At 27.0% G+C, this 25,504-nt stretch overlaps 1 protein-coding gene across 3 annotated transcripts in view; it reads right to left on the reverse strand.

The window, feature by feature from the left end:
• LOC130664708 (uncharacterized) overlaps nucleotides 1-25,504 on the reverse strand; it is a 94,744-nt gene that overhangs the window by 47,777 nt on the left and 21,463 nt on the right. For all 3 annotated transcript variants that reach the window (XM_057464770.1, XM_057464767.1, XM_057464768.1), the window contains exons 2-4: nucleotides 9,082-9,130; nucleotides 8,000-8,493; nucleotides 6,538-6,868 (exon numbers count right to left, since the gene is read on the reverse strand). In XM_057464770.1, coding sequence (XP_057320753.1) covers nucleotides 6,538-6,868; nucleotides 8,000-8,493; nucleotides 9,082-9,112 — 856 coding nt within the window. In that variant the 5' untranslated portion in view covers nucleotides 9,113-9,130. The remainder of the gene's footprint in view (nucleotides 1-6,537; nucleotides 6,869-7,999; nucleotides 8,494-9,081; nucleotides 9,131-25,504) is intronic.

A 25,504-nucleotide genomic window follows, 5' to 3' on the forward strand; every position in this document is an offset into this window, starting at 1 on the left:
CGAGGGGGCATCATTTGCGTATGTGATGGCAACCGGGTAAAAAAGTCAGAAAAATAAAGTTAGGTAAATTTTATGGGGCCTCGTCTGTTGATTCGCCAATGAAATTTCTGGCCCATTACCCGACGCTGCCGAAACCGAGTCGAATTTCCGGCATTAATTCGACATTATGCGATATTCAAATAGACCCCCCGGTATTTGACGTCTAACGAGCATCACTACAGCCCCTGGGAACGTTCACCATCTTATCCATATTAATTTTTTAAATAAATTTTCAACATGAAAAAATTATTCAGTTAATTCTAAACACTTCCATCAACACTTAATGTTATAAATAAAGTCTTTTTTTTTGTTTATTTATTTTTTGGAAAAAAAATTTTTAAATTCAAGTATCAAAGTTTTTATTTTTATTATTTTTTATTTTACTCCAAATTAAAATTTTTTTACAGCTGCCGTATCAGTGTAAAATATTTACTAGGATATGAAAGTGATATAAAAAAATTTAATTTTTTGTGTGGCCAATTTTGCCCCGAATTTTCAATTTTTATTTATGACTTTGAATATATTCGGGAAAAAAATTAGAACTAGAAAAAAATAACACACTATTGAAATTTTTATCCCAGGGGTCCATTTTGCCCCATATAAAATTTTTTCAGTAGCTGTCACTATTAATATCGATTACTTGTTCGACTACTAAAAAAAAATCGAAATTAGGTAAAAAAAAAAATTGAACTCAATTTTTATAGGGAGGTTCATTTTACCCCACATTAAATTTTTGTTGTACAGCTGTCGTATAAAATATTTGCGTTATAAGCAAAATAAAGTACAAAAAATTGAATTTAAAAAACTTTTTTTTAGCGCCAATTTTGAATTAGCGCCAATTTGCCAAAAATTTTGAATTTTGATTTACGACTCAATGACATTGACATCAAATATATTCGGAAAAAAAATCAGAACGAGAAAAAAATAATCCACACTACTGACATTTTTGTGTCATGGGTTCATTTGGTTTCCCGTAAAAAAATAAGATTCTATTCCAAATAACGATTTCCAAAATTTTATTATTTTCCCTAAAGTAAGAGACCCAGTACCAGAAATTTTACTAAATATAGATTTACAAATTCATGGAGTGGTCGAGTACTAGTTCCCTGATCGGGTACTAGGTCTTTTACCTTACATTCAAATATTTATATCTTTCAAAAATAGTTACAAAAAATTAAACTGCCCAATTTCAAAATCCACAGAAAGTTTTCATTCAAAATTTTTATCAAAATAAGAAACAAAAAAAGTTATCTTCAAAAATTTTATCCTTAATAAATTTCAAAACCGAACATCCTAATCCTAATATAAAGTGTCAATAATTGATACCCTGTCACACAATAAAATCTTCGATCCAATCAATTTCCAAATTTTTTCATGTCCAAAAAATTGAATACCCAAAAGTAGTGTAGTAACTTTGAAAATTTGAGCCTATCCACCTTTAGGTATTCAAAAAATAATAATAATGAAATAGTGAACCCGATCAACTAAATTTTCAAATTTATTCGTGTCCAAAAATTTTGAATACCTAAAAATAGTGTAGTAATTTTGAAAAATTGAGCCTGTTTACCTCTAGATACTCAAAAATAATAATACTAAAATAATCAACCCGATCAACGAAATTTCCAAATTTCTTCGGGTCCAAAAATTTTAAGTATCCAAAAATAGTCTAGTAATTTCGAAAAATTGAGCCTATTTACCTCTAGGTACTCCAAAAATAATCCACCCGATCATTTAAATTTTCAAATTTTTTCGTGTCCAAAAAAATTTGAATACCCAAAAATAGTGTAGTAATTTTGAAAAATTGCGCCTATATACCTCTAGGTACTCAAAAAATAATAATAATGAAATAATGAAGCACATGTTAATATCCACTGGTTCCAAAAAAATGATGTAAAAAAAAAATAAACAAGTAACTATTGAAAAGGATAAAGAGAAATCAATGGGAAGCAATCTTTAAAGCTGAAGCTAGGAATTCCTGCTGATGGATTGGTCATCCGTGATTAATTTGACAAGCTGACTTTCTGGTTTTCGGAGATGAGAAGTACATATATATATATGTATATACGTATAAAAATATAAAACTTATATATATAGAAAAGACTGACAAGGCCCCGAAGGCGCCCCTGAGGCCTCGTGTGGGCCTAATGGTTCCCTCTTATACGTCTTTCTCACGTCCGAAACAAAATTTTCGTATCCTTACATATAATACCTTAATAACAAAACAAAATAATTCTCAAGGTTAACTTTTTAAAATTAATCAATCTCGAAAAATATCATTATAGTTCATCGAACTTGGGACTAATGACGATAATTATTATAATTATCGGTTATTGTTATTATTATTTATATTTGAATGATAAATGAACAAGCAGATTTTTGGAAAAATATAACGAATAAAGTAAACAGTTTCTTATAAAATAAAATAATCAATAGACTGAGTGAGAGACATTACCCACGTCCTCTATCCGGTTTAAAAGGATCCCATTGAATTCTAAATTTAAACGAATGTCCGAGTGTCAGCGGGCTGACGGGCTAAATAAACAAGATGCCCTGAAGTAGTCGCTCTGGGTAAGAATTAAAAATAAAGTGAATTTAAAATAAGACCTGATTTTTTTTTTTAAATTAAAATTTGCTGCTAAAGAGATCACGAGCAGAGTTAATAAAAAGTAGAGTATATAAAATTTTATTAATAGCAATTGCAGAACTACTGTAATTTCTAGATGATGGACAAGAAATAGGGAAAAAAATTAAGTGGTTAATTGACACGGAAAATGAAGAATTACTTGAAAAAAAAATTAACTTGTGGTTTTCTATTGTGGATATTCGGGTAAGTAAAGAGACTCGACTGGTTTTGCAAAGGCTGCTCTATTTAAATTTATCAAGTTTTGCTGCTGCAAAATTTTTTCAGTTGAAAATGGGGTGAGATTTGGTCTGCAAATTTTTGGCTCTCTGCAAGACTGAGGTGTGGATTTGCTTTTATTTTTAAGGCAAGTGGTTGTGATTTGAAAAAAAAAAGGGGGTTTTTAATAAAATTTTCAAAGCAAATTCAAATTTTTTTAATTGCGCGGGAAAGATTTGAAATTAAGGTGAGATTAAATGGAATAAAAATGGATGGTCAAAAGAATATTTTTGTGATTTTGAAAAATGCGCAGTAAGTAAATTTTTTTTTTTAATTTGAGAATTTTTCTGTGTACTGTAATTTTTTCAATATTTTTCTGAATTGTCAGAAATTTTTTTAATTTTTTGTGGGAATTGTATGCGGGTCCGTGAGAAAAAATTATTTAGATCTAACGATATCTGATTAGATCTCCTGAGACCTAAAATTTTTTGAGAGAGAAATTTAAAAGGTCAAAAACAGTCCAATTGGTTTTTTGTAAATATCTTTCAAAATATTGAGTTATACGAAAAATTGCAAGAATCCTTTTTTATAGAGCTTCAAATTTTCTACAAAAAAGGTAATCTGCAATCTTTGATAAAACTCAATATTTCAAAAGATATTTACAAAAAGCCAATTAAACTTTTTTTTGAGAAATTTAAAAGATCCAAAAAAAAGTGTGGTTGGTTTTTTGTAAATATCTTTCGAAATATTGAGTTATTCGAAAAATTGCAGGAGACCTTTTTTGTAGAACTTTAAATTCTCTACAAATAAGAATACCTGCTATTTTTTGTATAACTCAATATTTCAAAAGATATTTACAAAAAACCAATTAAACTGTTTTTTTGAGAAATTCAAAAGATCAAAAAAAGTTCAATTGGTTTTTTGTAAATATCTTTCGAAATATCGAGTTCTACGAAAAATTGCAAGAATCCTTTGTTGTAGAACTTTAAATTTTCTACAAAAAAGGTATCTTATAATTTTTCCAAAAACTGAATACTTATTGAGTTATTTTGAGTTTCAAATTGTCTGGGGTTTTTTGGATCGTTAGAGGTCAAGAATCAAAAACTAAAATTTTTGAATGACCAAAATTCTGAGTTTGTGAAAAAAATCTATAAAGTTTCCAAAGATCTAAAATGCATATAAAAGAGCTATTGTTTCTCCATAATTTTTATAGAAACAAAAAAACAAATCCCTCATTATTAAGCAGAAAAAAAACAACGGACGGTTTTAACCAGAGGATGAGGGCGATCAACAGGTAGCACTCATCTCAGCTTTTCCAGCATCAACAGGTGGCTCAAATTAACGATAATTCCTCCTCCGAAGAATAAATAAAACAAAAAAAAAATAATTTTCTTGTTTTGTTTCTCATCGAATAAAAAAAACGCAAAACCCATCTCCAGTTTCGCGTCACAAAATAACAATGACAACAAACCAACATCAAAGACACCATCAACAAAGAAGTCTGGGCAACCACTCCCTGCATATAAAACCATTTTAAAACCACAGGTGGCTGCACTCTCGATATCTCCATCTCGAAGTATCCAAAATCCCTATCAATTAATTAATCTCCACACAATAGTGTAAGTCTTTGAAAAAAAAAAAAAAAAAAACTACGTAACCTACGAAAAAAAGGTCGGAAAAGAAAAAAGTAAAATAAAAAATGTTAAAAAGTTTGAATATGATCGAGGAACTGACTCTGAACCTAAGGCCGTCTTTAAAAATCTCTTTTTTCTTGATGTTCTTGCCATCAGTTAGCTCTCTTACATTAGCCTTTATCCCGAATGTAAATGATTAATGGGTCCACCGAAAGCTACGACGTTCTCGACAATTTTCTCAGTCATTCTCTTCACTCTTCTTTTACCTTATCCTTATTCTTATTTTTATTATTCTCGTTCTTGCTCTTATACTTTGGTCTTATTAGTATTTCCAAGTCTTTGGTATGTCTACATATCACACATCCATCTAACGTCCACATTTATATACATATATATGTATATGAATACTTATTTCAATTTTTATTTTATTTGGTTTGAGCTAATTCCTACGGCTTTGTGGCCAGATGTAAAGGAAGTCCGTGAACGAGAGAACCGTAAGTGAAATCCGATTATGGATTAGAACCGTATGGAAGTGAATTACGTCATTTTATGTTAATAATAATATGGAATATGTTAGATGTTATTATTTTTTATATTTTTATTTTAAATATTCATTTCAGTGTTTTGGAATTTTTGTGGGCGTCGATATCATTCGAGAGCTGGTTTGCCTGGAAATTTACTGCGGGATCCGCGACCGATCGCGGAATTGCTAATTAATTTTTTGATCGTTTTCAGATTTGGGGTATTACTGAGATGAGGGATCGCCATTTTGATTTTGGAGAAAATGAATCAAGTAATGGATGTTTGTATAGAGAAAGTGTGAATGTATGGATGATTATTTTATTACTGGAGTTAATTATTTGAATTATTGGTGCGGTTGAGAGTTTGTTGAGAAAGAGGTCATTTGATTTTTGAATCGGTTGCACAAATTGTTTATGAGATGTTTTTAAAGATTTGGTTCATTAGTTGGGTAAGGGTCGAACTAAAAGCTGTGCTGGTAGAAAAAATGTCTGGCAACTGATATTTTCTATGGGATCGCAAGTTTTGAATCCATTAATTTTGATAATTTTTCGGAAAAAATTATTAGAGGCCTGAGATGTAATTCGACAGATTTTCAGGATCGCTCACTGAACATTTTATTTATTTTTTCAGTATTTACTTTTTTTCCACTGGATATTATTAAAGCTAAAGTGCGACACTTTTATAAAAAAAAAGTTATGAATGAAATAAATTAACCGATAAAAAAATAATTTATGTTTAAACTTTCGTCGCGAGTTTTAAACTTTTGGCACTCGGCATTTTAAAATTATAATATTTTCGTAATTATTAAACGGAAAAGAGTGTCGCTGTGATCGACGTTAAATATTAAATATTAAAGTTAATGACAGCGTAAATATTCCGTCACTTTATTTTTTATTTATCAACAATTTGTCACCTAGTGGATGTCAAGATCACTGCGGGTCTGTAATTGTCGTAATTTGCCTGCAAGCTATAAATTCGTTATTTTTTATAAATTTTTCATTTGCTGTTGATATTAAAAAGCTCAATGACTTGATGACTAAATATATTTAAATAAAAAAATAATATTTAATTAAATGCGATAGTTATTTAAAGTTAAGTGTCTTTTTGTCACTTGCCTGGACTTTAGAGTCAGAGACATTATTGCGTCAAAGGAAAGATCAACACTAAGATTCCATTGGAATAATGTTTCATATTTAATTATATAACATAAATCTTTAAACAAACAATTATTTGTAATTATTTTTTGTATTTTTCTAAATAACACAGGTTCGGATTAAAAAAAATTTAACCTGAAAAATATTTTTGATTTTCGTCTTCCTCAATATCGCGCTCTAATTATCATTGTTTTTGCATTTTTATTTAGATTATTAGTATTTCAAAAATATATCAATCATTTCGCTCGCTATAAAACTCCAAATTTTAATAACCACCCCAATAATATTTTCCATTGAACATTAATTTTGATTAATCAAAAGTACAAGAAAATAAAAATTAAAATCTTACCTTGGGCAGAATTTTGTATAGGACTCGACCTTTCAGACAAACTTTGGCTAATAGTACGTAACTGCAACTGCTGACCAGTATGTGGATTAAGAAACGTAGGCGGCAATTGTCTGCTGACATTTTTAACAAGTTCACCACCTGCTAGACCATAACTCGCCAGCAGTTCTTGCATCATTGACTCAGCATACTCTGGGATCCCTTCAATCGGTTTGCGTTCTACCTCAGACTCAAGAGCATCAGCTGGATCATCATCGAACGGCGTGTCCTGGTCGTCAAGCCGGCTCGATTCAACGGCATCGCTCTTGTCCGACTCGGACATGGGACTGCGTGCCTATAAAACGAACCAAAAAACAACCAAAGCTTAAGTTTTCTGCCCTAAAAATTTCCCAGTTACGACCCGTATGAAAAAACAATATATGGTTAAAATATATAAAATTATATATGTTTGCAACAAAAAAATATATGATATATTATATTGTCTATTATAAAAAATCACATAGAGATTTTGGCCGATTTAATATAAAATTATATACAGTAGTAAATATATGTATTCCATATATGTAACTTATATGTTTTTTATATTAAGCTATATATACATTTACATTTACCTTATAATATATTGTATTGATATATTTCCTTTTATATACAAAAAATATAAAATTTTTACATGAAATGAAATATATGGTAGCATATAATTTATATTATATATGGCACCATATATTTTCTTTGTTATATTTAAGCATATATTTTATTCGGTGTATGTATATGTATATGGGTATATATATTCGCATCAAATTAACTAATTTTGAAAATTTTAACTGCAATTTAAAGAGTATATTAAAATTTAGATCTAATTTAATTGGAGTTGGTCATACGAATAAGAAACTTTTTTTTTCCATACACAATATAAATATATGTTTTTATATATGATCAGAATATATTTTTCGTATATGATAGAAATATATATTTTTATGCATAATAAAAATATGGTTTTCGTATATGACAAGAATATATATTTTCATATAGGATAAAAATATATTTTTTGTATATGATTGACATATATATTTTATATATGTTAAACATGTACGGAATCGTATATGATGAATATTATATTTTTTAATATAAAAAAAAATATATCAGAAAATATAGTTAAATTCGCCACATATATTTTCTGATATTTATCATATATTTTTACATATATTTTGACCATATGTGTTATTTTCAAACGGGATTTTTAATATAAAAAAAAATATATCAGAAAATATAGTTAAATTGGCCATATATATTTTCTGATATTTATCATATATTTTTACATAAATTTTGATCATATATGTTATTTTCTTACGGGATTTTTAATATAAAAAAAAATATATCAGAAAATATAGTTAAATTGGCCATATATATTTTCTGATATTTATGATATATTTTAACCAAATATGTTGTTTTCATACGCAGAACTTACCTCCCCCGAAGGTGAATAGAGTTTCTGTGATCTGAGGTGTTCTAAAATACACTTATGTCTTATAGAATCAGTGCTTTCGTCGTCTTCATCAGAAGATGGCGGTCTCGTGGCAACAGACAAATCCATTGGACTAGTTTCATTATTATTGAGCCGCTTAGCGGGCCTCTGTTGTAATTGCATCTGTAATTGCTCATCGCTGCTCAATGAACGCAATGTTTTCCTTTCGTACTCAACAATATCGTTACAACTATTTGTTTCCTCCATAACCTCGCCGTCGTCTTCGACTTCTTGCTCGGACTCATCGTCGGACACTTCGGCCATTCGACTACTTATTGGCTTAAAATTTTTTCTTTTATTACGCGGTTTCTGGGCACTCAGCTGATTACGCACACTTGGTGGCCCATCATACTGCGAGTCTCCGCTGTCTTGGTCTGCGCTCGAAGTGCCCCGACGGGACGTCGCGTAATTGTATACCGAGTCGGAGAGCATCTCCGCTAATAAAACAATTATTTTTATTAATTTCACTTCGAATCTGTAATTACTGTCAAATATCATTCAAGTTCCCCTCCCCCTTGCTCTCGTTTCACGCGCGCATTAATACTGCGCAGGTGACCGCAACGCGGGGGGGTCTGTTACGAAAAGGTTACGTTTTTTTTTCTTGAATGAAATTTGACAATTTTTCGGGTAAAAAAAAATCGTACTAAAAATTTTAGCAGTGAAATTTTGAATTCGGGAAAATTTTGAACTTTAATTGAATATTTTTGGAAAAAAAATTTTTTAACTTTCTAGTGACGTTTTGATGGAATTTTTTGAGGGAAAAAAATTCGATTTAAAAATTTTGTTGGTTTCGAAAGATAAAGAAAAGATTTTTTGAAAAATTTTTTGACGTTTATCAAAATTTTTCAAAAACGAGGAAAAATTGAAATTTTTTTTAGTCTAATTTTTGAAATTCAAAAAATGATCAACTCATAGTTCAAAATTGTCGCAAATTTACAAGCTCACTATTGCAAAAATTTTTGGAACAAATTTTTATTTTTAAACGGAATGTTACCAAAAAAAATTTTGATTTTTTTATTACTTACTGGGGCCATAAGGACTCGTTACTGCTGACATCGCGGCTTTCACGGTGTCCTGAAACAGAATAACGTTTGAATGAATAAAAATAATTGTACGTGCATATATATATATAAATATTTAAAGACAATTCCGTATGAGTGAAATCATCAAATAGTGGATTGTGGATGATTTGTCAGTATTAACACTCGAGACAATGAAATAAGAGATAGCAGAATATATAAAATCGCACACAGGTGTGTCAGTAATTGCGGAATGTCATTTAATACCGTTGGTTTATTTAAAATAACTTATTGTTTTATAGATTAGTTTATATGTATAATTAAAAAAAAAAAAAAGTAATGAATAGTTGAGGTGTTATCGTTAAATTAACTGCAAATTGACGAGATTTTAAATGAAATAAAAATATAACAAAGGATTTTATTCGTGAAATGGCGATAACAAGCTTGACAATTTCAAAGTTATTGAAATGCTTTTCCCCACCTTTAGTTTTGTATTAACGACTTGGCTTAAATTACTCTCACGTTGTAATTCTTTTAATGTATTGGTCTACGGTATGATATGTGTGCACGTGTGTGCATGTGTTGTATGATATATAGGAAACACGTAATAGTATTGGTCTGTTTCTCAGTTCATCTGATGCTGGTAAGACTAGTCTAAATGTGCAAACGTTTAGCTTTCAACTCAGTGTTGTGCGGACTTATACACACCAAAGGGATAATTAACATCTGTTACGGCACCTACGGCCACAGGCGACGCCCTGATACATATAAATATATATATGTACACGATAACTGAGAGAACTCTGCACCCAACAGAGTTTATGTGCTGCTGTGAAAAGGATTATGGGGCGGAGATAGTTTGTTGATTATTTTTTTATTTTTTAACTTTGATTTTTATATTCACGGTAAATTTGCCACATGAGATTTTAGATACTTTTTTTTTAGATGTTATACGATGGAGTTTCATGTTTTTTATTTTATTAGTGGATAGGAAATTAAGAGATTACAAGATTTTTATCGCAGAATCAGTTTTTAAGATGTTGCATTTTTGGTTCTTTATTGGTATTTTTTAATCTTGTAAGAGATTTTTTATGTAAATATCGCAGTAGAGTGTTTTTTTTTCAAGACGTGTACAAGAAATTTTATTATTTTAAAATTTAGATTTAAAAATAACGAAATTTTGACGTGAATCATTTTTAACATTTTTGGTGCTAAACTAGACTTGGAAATTCTGAACTCAGGAATTTATTTTAGACTTTTTGCACATATGTATGAAAAGAATATGTTCTACTTATGATGCCTTGATCATATTTCACGAGAAAAAAATTTTTTTCAAAGATTAAAACCAAAAATAACGAAATTTTAATCTGCATCATTTTTGGTGCTAAAACTAAACTTACAAATTCCGAGTTCAAGAATTTATTTTAGACTTTTTGCACATATGTATGAAGGGAATATGTTCTACTAATGATGCCTTGATCATATTTTATCAAAAAAAATTTATATTAAAGTTTAAAGCTAAAAATATCGAAATTTTGATCTGCATCATTTTTAACATTTTTGTTGCTAAACTAGACTAAGAAATTCTGAACTCAAAAATTTATTTTCGACTTTTTGCACATATGTATGAAAAGAGTATGGTCTACTAATGATGCCTCAATCATATTTCACAAGAAAAAAATTTATTTCAACGTTTAAAACTAAAAATATCGAAATTTTGATCTGCATCATTTTTAGCATTTTTGGTGCTAATCTACACTTTGAAATTCGGAACTCAGGAATTGATTTCCGACTTTTTGCACATATGTATGAAAAGAGTATGTTCTTCTAATGATGCCTCAATGATATTTTATCAAAAAAAAATTTATATCAAAGTTTATAACTTAAAATATCGAAATTTTGATCTGCATAATTTTGATGTTAAAGTAAACATACAAATTCCGAGTTTAGAAATTTATTTTCGACTTTCTGCACATATGTATGTTTACTAATGACGTCTCCATCATATGTTACCAAAAAAAAAAATTATTTCAGTTTAAAAGCGACAATAACGAAATTTTGCTCCGCATAATTTCCAACATTTTTGATGCTCAAGCAAATTTGTAAATGACTTTAACCTTTCACTTTAGATGTTCATGCAAAATATATAAAGAAACTATGTAGTAATGCTGTCTCAATAATGTTTAACAATAAAAACTCAATAATACAAGAATTTAAATCCTCAAAGCCGAATTTCCTGAGTTAAATTAAAATTCAAACTTGTACTTTGAAAAAAATAAAAACTAGCCATTATATTCAAATCTACTGGCTGCAAAAGAATCAATAAAAGGGAGGTCTCTCAGCAGAATTCAATATACAAGTTGCAACAGAAAAAAAAAAAACTAAATACAAACTCGGTGATTCGAGAAAATCCACACAAACACGTTTACATACACTCACAACGGATAATTAACATCTGTTACAATACCAGCTCACGTTTTGTGGGCTGATCCATTTTTACCCCACCAGTATTACCCACGTTACAGGGGCGGACCTTGAATATATTAACGTCCTAATGTAGTCCACATACATGCTCCTGTACGTACATCTTTTAAATATAAAACACAATTGAAAAAATATATAAATATATACTAAGACCTACATCAACCCACCGCGAAACCTCTTCCACCTTTAGCTCGAATTTAACTAACTCGCGTCTACAAATTCGAGCAATTCCATTTCCGTCGATAGACTAAAGTTTAAAAAAACGAACAGAATTTTCCTAAATTCGTGACCTAAATACTTGAGCTCAAAATTTTTCTTTTGCATTCTGCTCAGATATTTTCAGCTGTCTATTCTAAAGTTGCGTACTTTTAACTTACTTTCATTTCTTTTTTGATCAAACTATTTAATTCTTACTCTCAACAAAAGTTTTATACGTACACGAAGGAAACGAGTCTCAAAAATTTATTAATATCAACCGAATTTAGTAAAAAAAATATAATGCGAATCAATAAATGCCTCACTTTCATTTTTTATTCTCAAATTTACAGTAAAAATCACAAAATTCTAATAAGTGTACGCTACATTTATTTGAAAAATTGTTATATTACTGCTTTTATCATTATTTTGTTCGTTTTATATCTTGATAGGATATAAATTTATATTAAGAATCTGTTAAATTCATGAATAACGACTTATGATTCATTGATCATATTTTTATTCGGAGAACTACACAATTCGATTCCCCACCCCCAAGAAAAATGAATCATATATGCCCATATATGGGACACATAAAAATTGGCCGTATATGTTTCATATGTGAATTGTATATGCTTTGTATAAGCTTCATATGTGCTTTATAAATACATCATATATTAAGTATATGAAATGTATGATCCATATATGTTCCATATGTAAACCATCCATATTCCATATGTGGATCATATATTTTCTATACGTTCATATATGGATCATGTATGCTACATATGATTCATATACGGATCATATATGTTATATTATGTATGCTACACATATGAATCATACATTTTCTATACATGCTACATATATGGATCATATATGAAACATATTTTCCATACATGATACATATGCTACATATGATTCATATATGTTACACATATGATACATTTTTCATATATTTGCTGCATATATGGATCATAGATTTTTCATACATAACTCATATACAGATCATATATGCCACATATGGTTCATATGTGATACACATATGAATCATCTATGATCGATATATATGCCACATATATAGATCATATATGAAACATATTTTCCATACATGATTCATATACGGATCATATATGCTACGTATGATTCATGTACGGATCATATGTTATATATATGCTACACATATGAATCATATATTCACATACGGATCATATATGCTACATATGATCCATATACAAATAATATATGTTACACATATGATACATTTTCCATATATATGCTGCCTATATAGATCATATATTTTTCATACATAACTCATATGCGGATCATATATGCCACATATGGTTCAAATGTGCTATACATATGAATCACACATGTTTCATATACTTTCCATACATGGTTCATATACGGATCATATATGCTTCAAATGATTTATATATTCTACACATATGATTGATCTATGCTACATATATATTTGATATATGCTACATATATGATTCATATACGAATCATATATGATTTGTATGTTTCAGATATAGATCACGATGTTCGATACGTAGACATATGTAACATTGTGTATATTTCATACATATATCAATATAAATATTACAGCATATATGTCAATATATATGACATATAATTTTCACATTCACATATATGTTTTTTCACACGGAAATAGTCAAATTAAGTAATGCAGCATATATTGTTGTCGCATACGCACATAATAAAATATATATAGTTTCATCAATAGCGTTTTAGCTTTACAGTATAAATTTGATAGTTTTTACTCACGTTCTTTCAGTAAAATCCCGTAGACATTTTTTTATGTGAAATTAACATTTATTACGCGATAATTAATCGGCTTGAAATGTAGAAAAAATACACATGTCATTTTGTTAAAAATATGAATAATGTGGGATCGGTTTATAAGAGAATGGTTCAGTTTGTGTATAAAAGCACTCGACATTTCTGAACGCTGATGCCAATGCCAGCAATAGAGAGTAAGTGGGAAACAAAAAATAATAATATAAAAGCTAAAGTAACTTTGCTTTAAGAGAATTACGATGGCGCAGATTTAATTCGTCAAACACTTGAATGTAATGTTGCCACTCATCCACATCTTTAAAATTTATATTTTTTTATATTTTTATTTTATTCTTTGGATCGTGTGTTGAATGTATGGATGGTAAAGTATTTAATTCTTATGAAAAACTGATCAAGGTCTGGTTTCTAGAGTGCCTGAGATTATTTAAATTTGATGCTTTAAATATATGTTTTATAAAAATATATATGTATGTGTTGGGAGTATGTGTGGGGATTTTTTAGTGTATGGGTAAATATATGGATCCCTTTTTAGTGTGCTAATATATAAACGGTACTTGGAATCAGCGATTTAGATAAATCGGGCACTTGGACACTTGAGAAATAAAACTTTTGAGAAGTTACAGAATATATATATATATATATATGAATGAGTGTGCATTTTATTATAGAATTCAATTGGAAATTCTTAAAAGTTTCCATGTTTTTTTAGATCCTTATACTTTTTGTTCTTTTTTTGGGTACGCGGTTCTGAGAAATTCGATTTAACTCAGCAGCAAAAATAGCGAGTTATTAATTTCGAATTTTTTTGAAATTTCAAAAATTTTGTGATCACTGATTTTGAGAATATGGAAATTTTAAAAAAATTTTGAGCAGAGAAACATGACTAATATTCTTAAGAATTGTTTTGTGATGTTTTTTTTTTAGTCAAATATTGACTTTAAATATTTTTGAAAAAATTTAGAAAAAAAATAAAAATTTTGAATGATTCGGAATTTTAATTTTTTCTTTATATTGAGATCTACAATAAAAATTTTTTGATTCCTTGAAAAAACGCAAAATTTTATGTAAAATTCTAAATTCTAATTTTTGAAAATTACAAAAATTCCTTTTGTTTTTAAATTTTATTTTCAAATTTCAGCTCAAAATTTATTGATACGTAAAATAAAAAATTGTTAGTCTTGAAAAATTAAAAGAAAATTATTTTTGAATTTTTCACTAAGAAAATTTAAAATTTTTTTAAATTTCATTGATACTAGAAAATCATCGCAAAAAATTTTGAATTCTTATTCTCAAAAATTTTCAGTTTAATATTCAAATTCTAATGAATTAAAACAAAATTTGAATTTCGAATTCAATTTAAATTTGAATTTTGAAAATTTTTATTCAATTTTCATATTAAGTATAAATTGCATATAAATAAAAAAAAAGTATTTTTGAATTCAAAAACACATGATACAAATTATAATTATAATTAAAACCAAAAATTGATAATGATTTTTTGACGTCACACAAAAAAAAAAAAAATTGTAAATAAGAATAATTGATGTTATGACTACGAAACTTTAAATGAATTCAACTAAAGTGTATAAAAAAATACAAAAATAAATAACTTTTGATTATTTCCAAGAAATGTTTGAATATAAACACATATTGTGTTAATAAGGATCTTGAATTACAATCAAAACTCTATTACCAGAAATAAATGATAAAGACTACAAATAAAAAGGCAGCGAGAAAAAAAAAGTTAATGAAATGAAATTATATAAATTATAAAGAATGAATAAAAAAATTGCTTATTAGATATGGTGTGAAATACGAGTGGTTAAGATTAAAGAATGGAAAACATTTAATTCTTGGAACAGGTTAAAGTCATAATATTAGTATGTAATTTCTAGCAGTACAAGAGTAACCAACACGTATATTGTGAATTATGACTTAAATTGGAGTGATTTTGATTACTTGTATGCTACCGACCCATGCAACCTTAAGATATAGATAGCAAATTACTAATCGGACAAATTATTTTATGGCTTTAATAAAGATTTCATAATTAGTGTCAATAATTATTAGATGTATTTGATATATTCCTATAGAAATCTAGATATATAAGGCGTTATCATAAAATTTTTATGATATTTAGCTGTAATATATTATGTCGAGTAGGTTTCAAAAATTCATTGGTTCAAAAGTTCACGGAGAGAATTTTATAGTAAAAGTTATATTCTATAGTAAAATTTTAAAACCGAATTCGATAGTAGTGAATGTCATTTAAATTATTAGATAAACAATCTGAGTTGTAGTATCTACCAACTATATGGTAAAATATATAATTATTGATGATAATCAGAAATCATAACTTTTATTATCTAAACTAAAATAGTTAATGAGCTATAATTTGACTGATTTGTTGCTTAATAAGTTCCTTAAATAATTAAAAGTTATGCCGACTTTACTTTTTGTACTCAATTATTTATTCGTAAACTTTTATTTTAATTTTCTTCACTCGTCTGCTATATTTATTTTTTAGAATATATTCTTGCAATTTCTTTAGGTCTAAATAAAGGAATCACAGGGACAATTACGGATACAAGTAGTTCTGTGCATGTAGAAATTATTTGAGGCCATAAGTTACCGGTATTGTTTCAACCCCACCCGTGGTTGACTGTTGCGTCTGCACAACCTCGACATAACCTTAAAGTCTGCACGGAGATAATTTTATAGTAAAAGTTATTATTTAGTTATAGTAAAATTTTAAAACTGAATTCGATAGTAGTAAATATCATTGAAATTATTAGATAAACAATCTGAATTGAAGTATCTAACAACTATATGGGAAAATCTACAATTATTGATGATAATCAGAAATCACAACTTTTATTATCTTAACTAATTATAACTGTTATCAACATCGTAATTCTTAATAACCTGATGGCAATAGTTACCATCAGCCCGAATAATAATTACTATCTAAACTAATAAAGAATTTAAATATCGGCGTTAGAGTCTGAAGCTTGTCTACATGTAATTTTCTCTTTGTTTAACTGTGGATGTGATGAACTTCACTTAATACTTGGATGATTGCTATTTTGATGATCATACCCAATCATTTAAAGTTATCAATAACAGCTCCAATATTTGGAAAGTTTTATTATATTCGGACTTAAACGATTGTATTGTTACTTATTTTAATTATTTAAAGGACAAAATGGACATGGCTAAAATATGGATATAAATAAAGGATTTAAATTTATATAAATTTATCCTATTTTTTGTTTCAGAATTTTTCCAACTTTGAATGGTAACAGTTACCATCTTCGATTGTCCCAATTATATTCTTTAATAGTTACAATTAGCATCCGATAGTAATCGTCCCCACCATCAATTGTTACTGTTATCATTCTCAATGGTAAAACTAATTATTTTACCACTGAAAAATTTTCCTACCATTTCAAATGGTTGAAATTCAAAATTTAGTATCGTTGATAGTATAATTAAATTTTTTCCATGTACCCTTTTAATTCAACCATACTTGAGAACAGATGTATACACAACCGTCTAAAAAAAATTCGTTCCAAAAAGATTCCAAAAATATCCGATATACGAAACTTCTAAACTTCAGACAGATTAGAACTTCGAGTGGAACTTTTGGAATTCTGGTAATAAAAAAAAAAGTTTACCTACGGCTTTATACGAGCGAAGACTTGAGTCAAAAAAGAACATTTTTGAAACATATTTTTACTAAATTTTACCCTCGTTCCCAAAAAGTTCTTATTAAAAACCAATAGACATAAAAATAAAAAAACATTCATACAAAGTTCGAAATTAGAGATTTTTGAATTTTTTCTTCAATCAAGACAAAAAACCCAAATTTCGTTGTTTTAAAAAAAACTAATCTGCTATTCAATTTTCGGTAAGACTGGATATCACTTTTTTGTACGATTGATATAAGAATGATGATAATTAAATGCCAGTTAATTGAATATTAATTGAACCCAATTTCGAAATTAATAAACTACTATTCATAAATTCGCGCGAAATCAAAGAGTACACTAGATGTTCGGTTTACAATAAATGACTTATTTATTTATTTAATAACAGAGAAGGTGTTTCACATCCGCGTAAAGCCAAAGATCTTTAAAAGTGGCACGAGGCGTCAAAAATAGAGCACGCAACGACTTACTAATCTGGTTAGGTCTACTTAGCGTATCACTGAGTATTTAGACCTGGATATTATTATGTTGCTGTGTATTGTGCCAGTGCTGGAACTTTTAAAGACTAACTTTGTGTTTTTTAAAAAGAGATAGCTGTCGATTAGGTATTACAGCAGATTCTGTAAGAAAAGAGTTTAAGAGTAAGATGAGAAGTATTTTAAATTTCTTTTTTTTTTCTTGTGTTTTTAAGTATATTAGAGTAACGTTTCACAAAACTTGCTAAAATGTTTTAACAGGCGTTAAATTGTGTAAAATCATTGCCATGAAATAACTTTACATAATTTTTTATTTCACGTCTTTATATTTTTTTAAAATAATTTAATATATTTTTTCTATTTATCGTTCATTAATTTTTTTTTTTTTTATCAATTGCTTTTAAAAGAATTCGTTTTTTAATTACCCTTCAAAAATTTCTTTTCATTTTTGATTTTCAAAATTATTTTTTTCAAAAGAAATATAAAAAATCCGTGTTTGGAATTTTCTAAGGATTTAAAAAATTCTTTCAAAATAATTTTTTTTTTTTCAATTTTTAAAAATTTGATGTAAAGTCGAAGTTTTTCTTTTCAAAAGTAATTTCATAATTCTTAAATTTGTCAATTATTTTGAAATAATCAAAAATATTGACTACTTTTCTAAAAATTATTTTTTTTTTAATTTCCAGTCAAAAATTTAAAAAAAATTACTAGCAATTTAAAATTTTATTTTATTCTTTTCCATAAAAAAATATAAAAAATTTCACGCAGGATAAAAAAAAATTTGTTCTTTATCGTTCCCTATTGTATCCTTCTCTTAATTTTTTGAAAATTAGTCATTAATATATTTGAATATTTCAACATTTTTTAAGAGAAGCAAACATTTTTTTTAATTTTTCAAAATTTCGTCAAAAATGAAAAAAAAATTTACTAGCAATTTGAAATTTTATTTTATTCTTTTCCATAAAAAAAAATTTCACGCAGTTTAAAAAAAAATTTGTTCTTTATCGTTCCCCTTTTTACCCTTCTATAAAAAAAAATATTTAAACTAAAAACAGATGACGAATTATAAATTCATAAAAATTCAGTGACATTGATCGATCGGTTATTTCCCCAAAATGATAATTAAAAAAAAAAAAACTAAGAACTGAGAACAGAAGTAAAAAAACGTATGCAAAGAGCAACCCTTCCAAGGGTAGAAAATTTTCCCTACAAGTACCATTCAATACCCTAAAATTTTTTCTTACTATTTTTTACTTCCCCCGTTCTATTATCCGCTTACCAATTCTCTCTACTCTTATCCCTCTTCCCCTCCTTCTTCCCTTATCACCCTCATTCCACACACCCTTACTTCATACGCACACAGAAATACACATTTAAAAAAATGTAAAACCCCGATATTCATAAGTAAAAATAATTTTTTAGTCCCAGTTATCGAATCGTGAGATCTCGGGTTTACTTTAAAAAAAATTGATAAAAATCTTTATTTTTTCTAATAACTATCCGAATTATAAACGATTTACCCAAATGCAAATTATCAAAATTTTAATATCCATCACTCTAATTCATTCATAAAAAAATACGAGTCATCTCGTCCCATTAAAATTCAGTAAAAAAAAAAAATGTTTTAACCCAAAGTTGAAATAAAATTTAAATTTTTTAGTAAAAAAATTTTTTTTTAAAAACATAATTAAGTTAAATTTTTTTTTGTGAATAAATTTAATGACGAGAATTTTTACAATAGAATGTTTGGATAAAAAAAAAAAAATTATGAATCCATCGGAGCGAAACTGTTGGCATTAAACGAGATTTCAAAAATCCGTTATTTAAATAAGCTTTCATATATTTATATATGTGGGGTACCACCCAATATCCATGAGCGTCAAGAGCAGCAGGCCTACGTCAAAAAATGAAAAAAAAAAAAAAAAAATTTAAAAAACCAGGCTGAATAATTTTATAAAATTAATAGTAAAAGGGTAGGTACGTCCGGGCGTCTATTATGCGCGTATGCAAATACGCGGGGTGGAGGGATAAGAGAATCAGTGAGTGAGTAAGAGAGAAAAAGGGAGATAGAGAGAGGGGGGAGAATGCAAAGGGGCCGGTACCGGGTAGAGGGAGAGACCTGCAGCCTGCTGGGCATTAAAACTTCTGAGATTTATAGTGGTTGCATGGCATAGTCGCTCGGTCGAGTTGCCTGCTCTCTTTTCTCTTTAATCGTCCTTTTTCTTTCTTTCTCCCTCTCAGATTCTCTTCTCTTCTCTTCTCGACATTTTATTTAAGTTTATTATGTTTTTTATTTTATCTTTTGCTCTTTTCTTTATATTTATACCTTTGTACATATATGCGAATTCAGATTATTACTTTTTGTGTTACGTTATTATTATTTTTTATTTACGATTTTATTCCTTACGTTTCATTCTTAAGATTTATTTGTTTTCCATAAATTTTCCTTATGAATTATTTTTTTTTTTTTAATTAGCATGTAAATATCCTGTAATTTTTAATTTTTTATAATCGTCCTGAGAAAATATCCTGGGAATTTATTTTTATTAAAAATAATTAGAGCGATTTAAAATTTTTTTGATATCAATGTCCTTTGATTTTTTTTTCATAGAAATCCTTAGAAGATGTCCTTGAATTTTGACAGATTTTAAAAATACCGGAATAATATCTTTGATTTTTTATCCTTTCAATAATTATTTAAATGTCCTTTGATATTGGATTTTTTAAAATTATATCCTTAGAACGTATCCTTAAAACTTTTGAAATTTTTACTATTAGTTAACAACGTCCTTTAGTAATTTTTTTTAAAGATCCTTAAAAGATGTCCTGTAATTTTTTTACAGATATTAAAAATCCTTGAAAGATGTCTTTGATTTTTTATCCTTTCAAAAATTATTTAAATGTTCTTTGATACTGGATTTTTTAAAATTATCCTTAGAACATATCCTTAAAATTTTTGAAATTTTTACTATTAGTTGACAACATCCTTTAGTAATTTTTTTTAAAGATCCTTAAAAGATGTCCTGTAATTTTTTTACAGATATTTAAAATCCTTAAAAAATGTCTGATTTTTTATCCTTTTAAAAATTCTTTAAATGTCCTTTGATATTGGATTTTTTATAATTATCCTTAGAACATATCCTTAAAATATTTGAAATTTTTAATATTAGTTGAAAATGTCCTTTAGTAATTTTATATGAAAGATCCTTAAAAGATGTCCTTTAATATTTGTACAGACATTAAAAATCCTTGAAAAATGTCTTTGATTTTTTATCTTTTCAAAGAATATTAACATGTCCTTTGATATTGGATTTTTTAAAATTATCCTTAGAACATATTCTTAAAATGTTTGAAAATTTTAATATAAGTTGACAATGTCCTTTAATAATTTTTTTAGAAAGATCCTTAAAACACGTCCTTTAAATTTTTTACTAAGTCATCAAAGTCCTTAATTTTTGTCTTTTTATTTGAATTAAAATATCAATCCTCATTATTTTCAATGATTATCCTTAAGAGGTCCTTAATTTTCGTCATTTTTATTACAGATCATCACAAGTCACTTAAAAATTTTCTAAGTGCGTTAGACATCCTTCAACTTTTTAATATCAATAATTATCCTTAAATAATGTCCTTTAATTTTTCTCATCCTTCCAAATCCTTAATAAATATTTTACAACCAATTACGTCTTCCAAAATTGAACATAATTTTTTTTTATTTCCTAATAGTCCTTAATTTATATCCCTGTCCTCAAAACTCTATTTTTTTCAGACCCAAATCGCATAGTTATCCTTTAATTTATAATTTTTATTAATTACCCCTAAAAATATCCTTTTTCATCACATCCTTAAAAAATGTCCCCTTATTTCGTATATTTTTACCCAAATCATCACAAAAAAAATCAAATAAATTTTGCCAAATATTCTTTTAATTTCAAATTCAAAATAATTACCGCCAAAAAAATATATTATTAATTACTAATATTTTAAATATATGTTCCTTTAATATTTATCATATAAAAAAATATTAATATTAATTATTAAAATTTTTTCTCTTAATAATTTTCATTCTTCTTCACTTAATATACCGAAAAATACCCTCAAGATATACAACTTCCACACACACACACCCATACATACATATATTTATTATTATCCACTATCCTCCAAGTCTTGTATATATCGTGTATTAAAACCACAACACATTTAGTTATTTCTAGTGTCAGCGATGTCTAAATTGGCCTCCGGCAGCAATTAGCGATCTGTCGTAAGTGTTACGATTAGAGTGCTTAGTACTCGTGAATTAGACTCATGTAATTATACATGACGTTAAACAATTGTCGTTGTTAATATTAAAACATATATATATATATATATATATATATATATATATACATATATTTTTCTAAACAAATGTTAATTGATTTTTATGATTCAAATAATAAATAAATAATTAACAATAATAATGTTTACAATTATTTATTATAATGAGGAAGAGTAAATTATTCTGTTTTAATTGCAAATGGACTAGTAACACCATGGGGCTAAATATAACAACCGGTTTTTATATATTCTGATATATATCTGAATGCTAAAAATCACCCTCTGGGCAACTCATTTCAATGCCTTGATACTATAGATCTTTTTTTCTTTTTTTTTTGTTATTATAAATCAGCAGGAGTAAATCTGAGAAATTTATTTAATAAAAATAATTAATTATTTATTAATTAATTAATTGAGAAATTTTTTAATCATTCAAACAAATTGTCTCGTTTATTTCCACGTAACATCAAACGCTGAGGATTAATTTTTAAAATCACCGCAAATTTATTTAATTACTTCTTATAATTTTTTTTTTTTCAGCCCTGAAAATTAAGGACATTCTTTTTAGTTGTCCAGTGGGTTAATTAATCGGCTAAATTAATAAAAATACATCAGAAAAAAGTAGAATCCGAGTTTAAAAAAATTTTATACCAAATTTTGAAAACCGATTTAATATTTTGAAAAACTTTTAACTTTTATTGAAAATAAAAAACGGACATCCGCGATCTTGTAAGTGTTCTATTACGGACATACTAAAAAAATACTAGTGATAAAAATTTTTTAGCAAACAATTAGATTGCGCAGTAGAGTTAGTAGCGCGTTAATTAAAATATAATTAATTTTTCTGATACGAAAATCCTGATGGTGATTTTGTTTATTGATATTAAAGTGAGGGGTTGAGTTTAATTGAATTAATCATCAGAATACCGAAAAAATTTTCCATTAAAAGTAACCAAAATAATTTATTTATTTATTTTAAATTTTGATAAATTTGTAAGTGTATTTAAATTTTTAGTCTGGAAAAATATAATTTTAGTTGATATTTAATGCCGGAGTTTAATTTAAAATTACTTGTTAAAATCACTGCAACTTTATTAAATGCTCTTGACCTCGATACTGCAGTAATTAGTATAAGTGAGCCTAAATATGTCCCATTGGTTTATTATTTAGTCCCAGTTTAAATATCACTAGAGTACTGATGAGTACGCAGACTCTGTAGGACCCAAATATCAAACACGTGAAAACTATAAATTATATTGTTAAAGAATTAATAAAATACTGCAGCAAACTCACAGTCGTTGGACTTAAATATATATAAGTTGGTGACGTCCAGTCAGATTTGATTATTCTAACGATTTTCAATCTATTCAAAGACTTTTATTTTCTCTAAATAAAATAAATTATTAAAACCACAGACTTTAATAAATAAAATATTTTTTATTTATTATTAATTAAAGTTTTTTGTAATAATAATAAAATATATTTAAATGGTTAGACTTTAAACGCAAGTATTTAAATACCACCACAACCCGCTCTCACAATAATATCACAAGATTAAATTAATGTCATAAATTTTTAAATATTATTATAAATATATAATATTTAGATTTTAAAAATAAAATAATAACTTAAAGTATTTAATATTTCAACAAACGGGACCTTAATCTGTTGCCAATTATTTATTATTTTATTTTATAAATATTCGGCTAGAAAATTTAACGAAAAATTTAATTGGTGACTCGTTTTCCACTTAAAAATTAACTCAAGTATTTTATGTAAATTAATTTTTTTTTAATTAATTAATTAATTTATTTAGAGTATTTCTGATAAATTATTCAAATGATAATTAAAAAAAAAATGATTGAATGAATGAGTGATTTATTTTTTATTTAAAATAATAAATTAATTTTTGTAAATTTGTGATAATTATTTAGTATAAGAGAAATCATAAAGGAGAGTGATAGAAAGCCCGAGGGGATTTGCGAATGAAGGAAATAATAATAACTAACTGAAGAAGGAGAAGTTTTAAAAAATAATAATAAAAAGACCAATCACGGCCACAGGAATGATGAATCGTTTCTATTAAAATATTTTTTTGACCGTATACATATATTTATATATATACATACATATATATTTTCATGTGTGGTATCGTGACCCTTTAATTTAAAATTTATAAATTAGCAAAAAAAAAAATTTTCTTTAGATTTTTCTTTGCTGACTAGAAATAAAAAATTAGATTTTTTTTATATTTCTGATGTTAATTAAACATTCAATAGAAATATGAATGTTAAAGATCACATGTCAATTCGTAAACAATGTAATATGTTAATGAATGAGTAATTAATTCTTAAACTTGTCCATATTAATGTAAAAATGAATTATTTTTTATTTGAAAAATCAGAATATGACTTTGTTAACATCCGTTAAAATTAACAATTTAGATTCTCGTTATTATGAATATAAGAAAATTTTTTTATTCATTAGCTAATGCAGTTACGAAAGTGTTGAAGTAAAATATAATTTTTTTTTTGTTATTAATCAGAGCAATGAAAAGATAAAAAATAATTATCGGTTTTGAAAAAAGTTATTAACTATTAATTAGAATAATTTTTTTTTTAATAAAATTCTCATCGTAAAAAAAAAGTTTCCATAAAATTCAAATTTTCAAAAATTAATTTTAAATCTGTCAAATTTTTATAAAAACTAGTGAATTTTTTTCATCTCAGCTGATTTCAAATTTGAAAATTTTTTCGCGCGCCAAAATTTCTTCAGGACGTAAAAATTAAAAAAAAAATTTTAATTAATTTTAATTAATAAAAAAATTTTAAGTCTCCCCTTCTCTGTTTCCTTTTAAAAAAAAATTTTTTTTTTTCATCCGAATTAAAATATTCAAAAAAAAATGTATATATATATATATAAATATATATGATTTTTGAATAAAATTTCCGTTAAATTTTACTCAAAAAAAAACCACTGGTATAAAAATTTTTGATCTTAAAAATTTTTTGAATCTCCGCTTTCTCTCCCCTTTCAAAATTTTTCCTCCCTACTAAAACTTTTAACCCCCATAAAAAAATTTCCTTTTAACCCAAAGAATGTTCTCCTATTCAAGCTTTAGATCATAAAAATTATCAAGTGATCACCTCAATTCTTAACCTCAGCCCACATTGATATAAAATTCCTCAAAAAAGTAAAAAAAAAAAAAAAGAAAAAAAAACATAATAAAGTGATTAATGAATCCGAGTTAATTTTTAAAGATCGTTAATTTTTTCGGTCGAGCTCTTGAGAAGTGAAGAGCATCAAAACTTGGGATAACATCTTCAATGGAATTCCCCGGGCTTTTATATTGAATTTATTTTAAATTCGTTACTTTATCCCAGCAGTATGTTAATAGCACCAGAATCAGCAGCAACAGCA

The sequence above is a fragment of the Microplitis mediator genome, chromosome 3 (assembly GCF_029852145.1).
Source record: "Microplitis mediator isolate UGA2020A chromosome 3, iyMicMedi2.1, whole genome shotgun sequence".
Taxonomy (NCBI): Eukaryota; Metazoa; Arthropoda; class Insecta; order Hymenoptera; family Braconidae; genus Microplitis; species Microplitis mediator.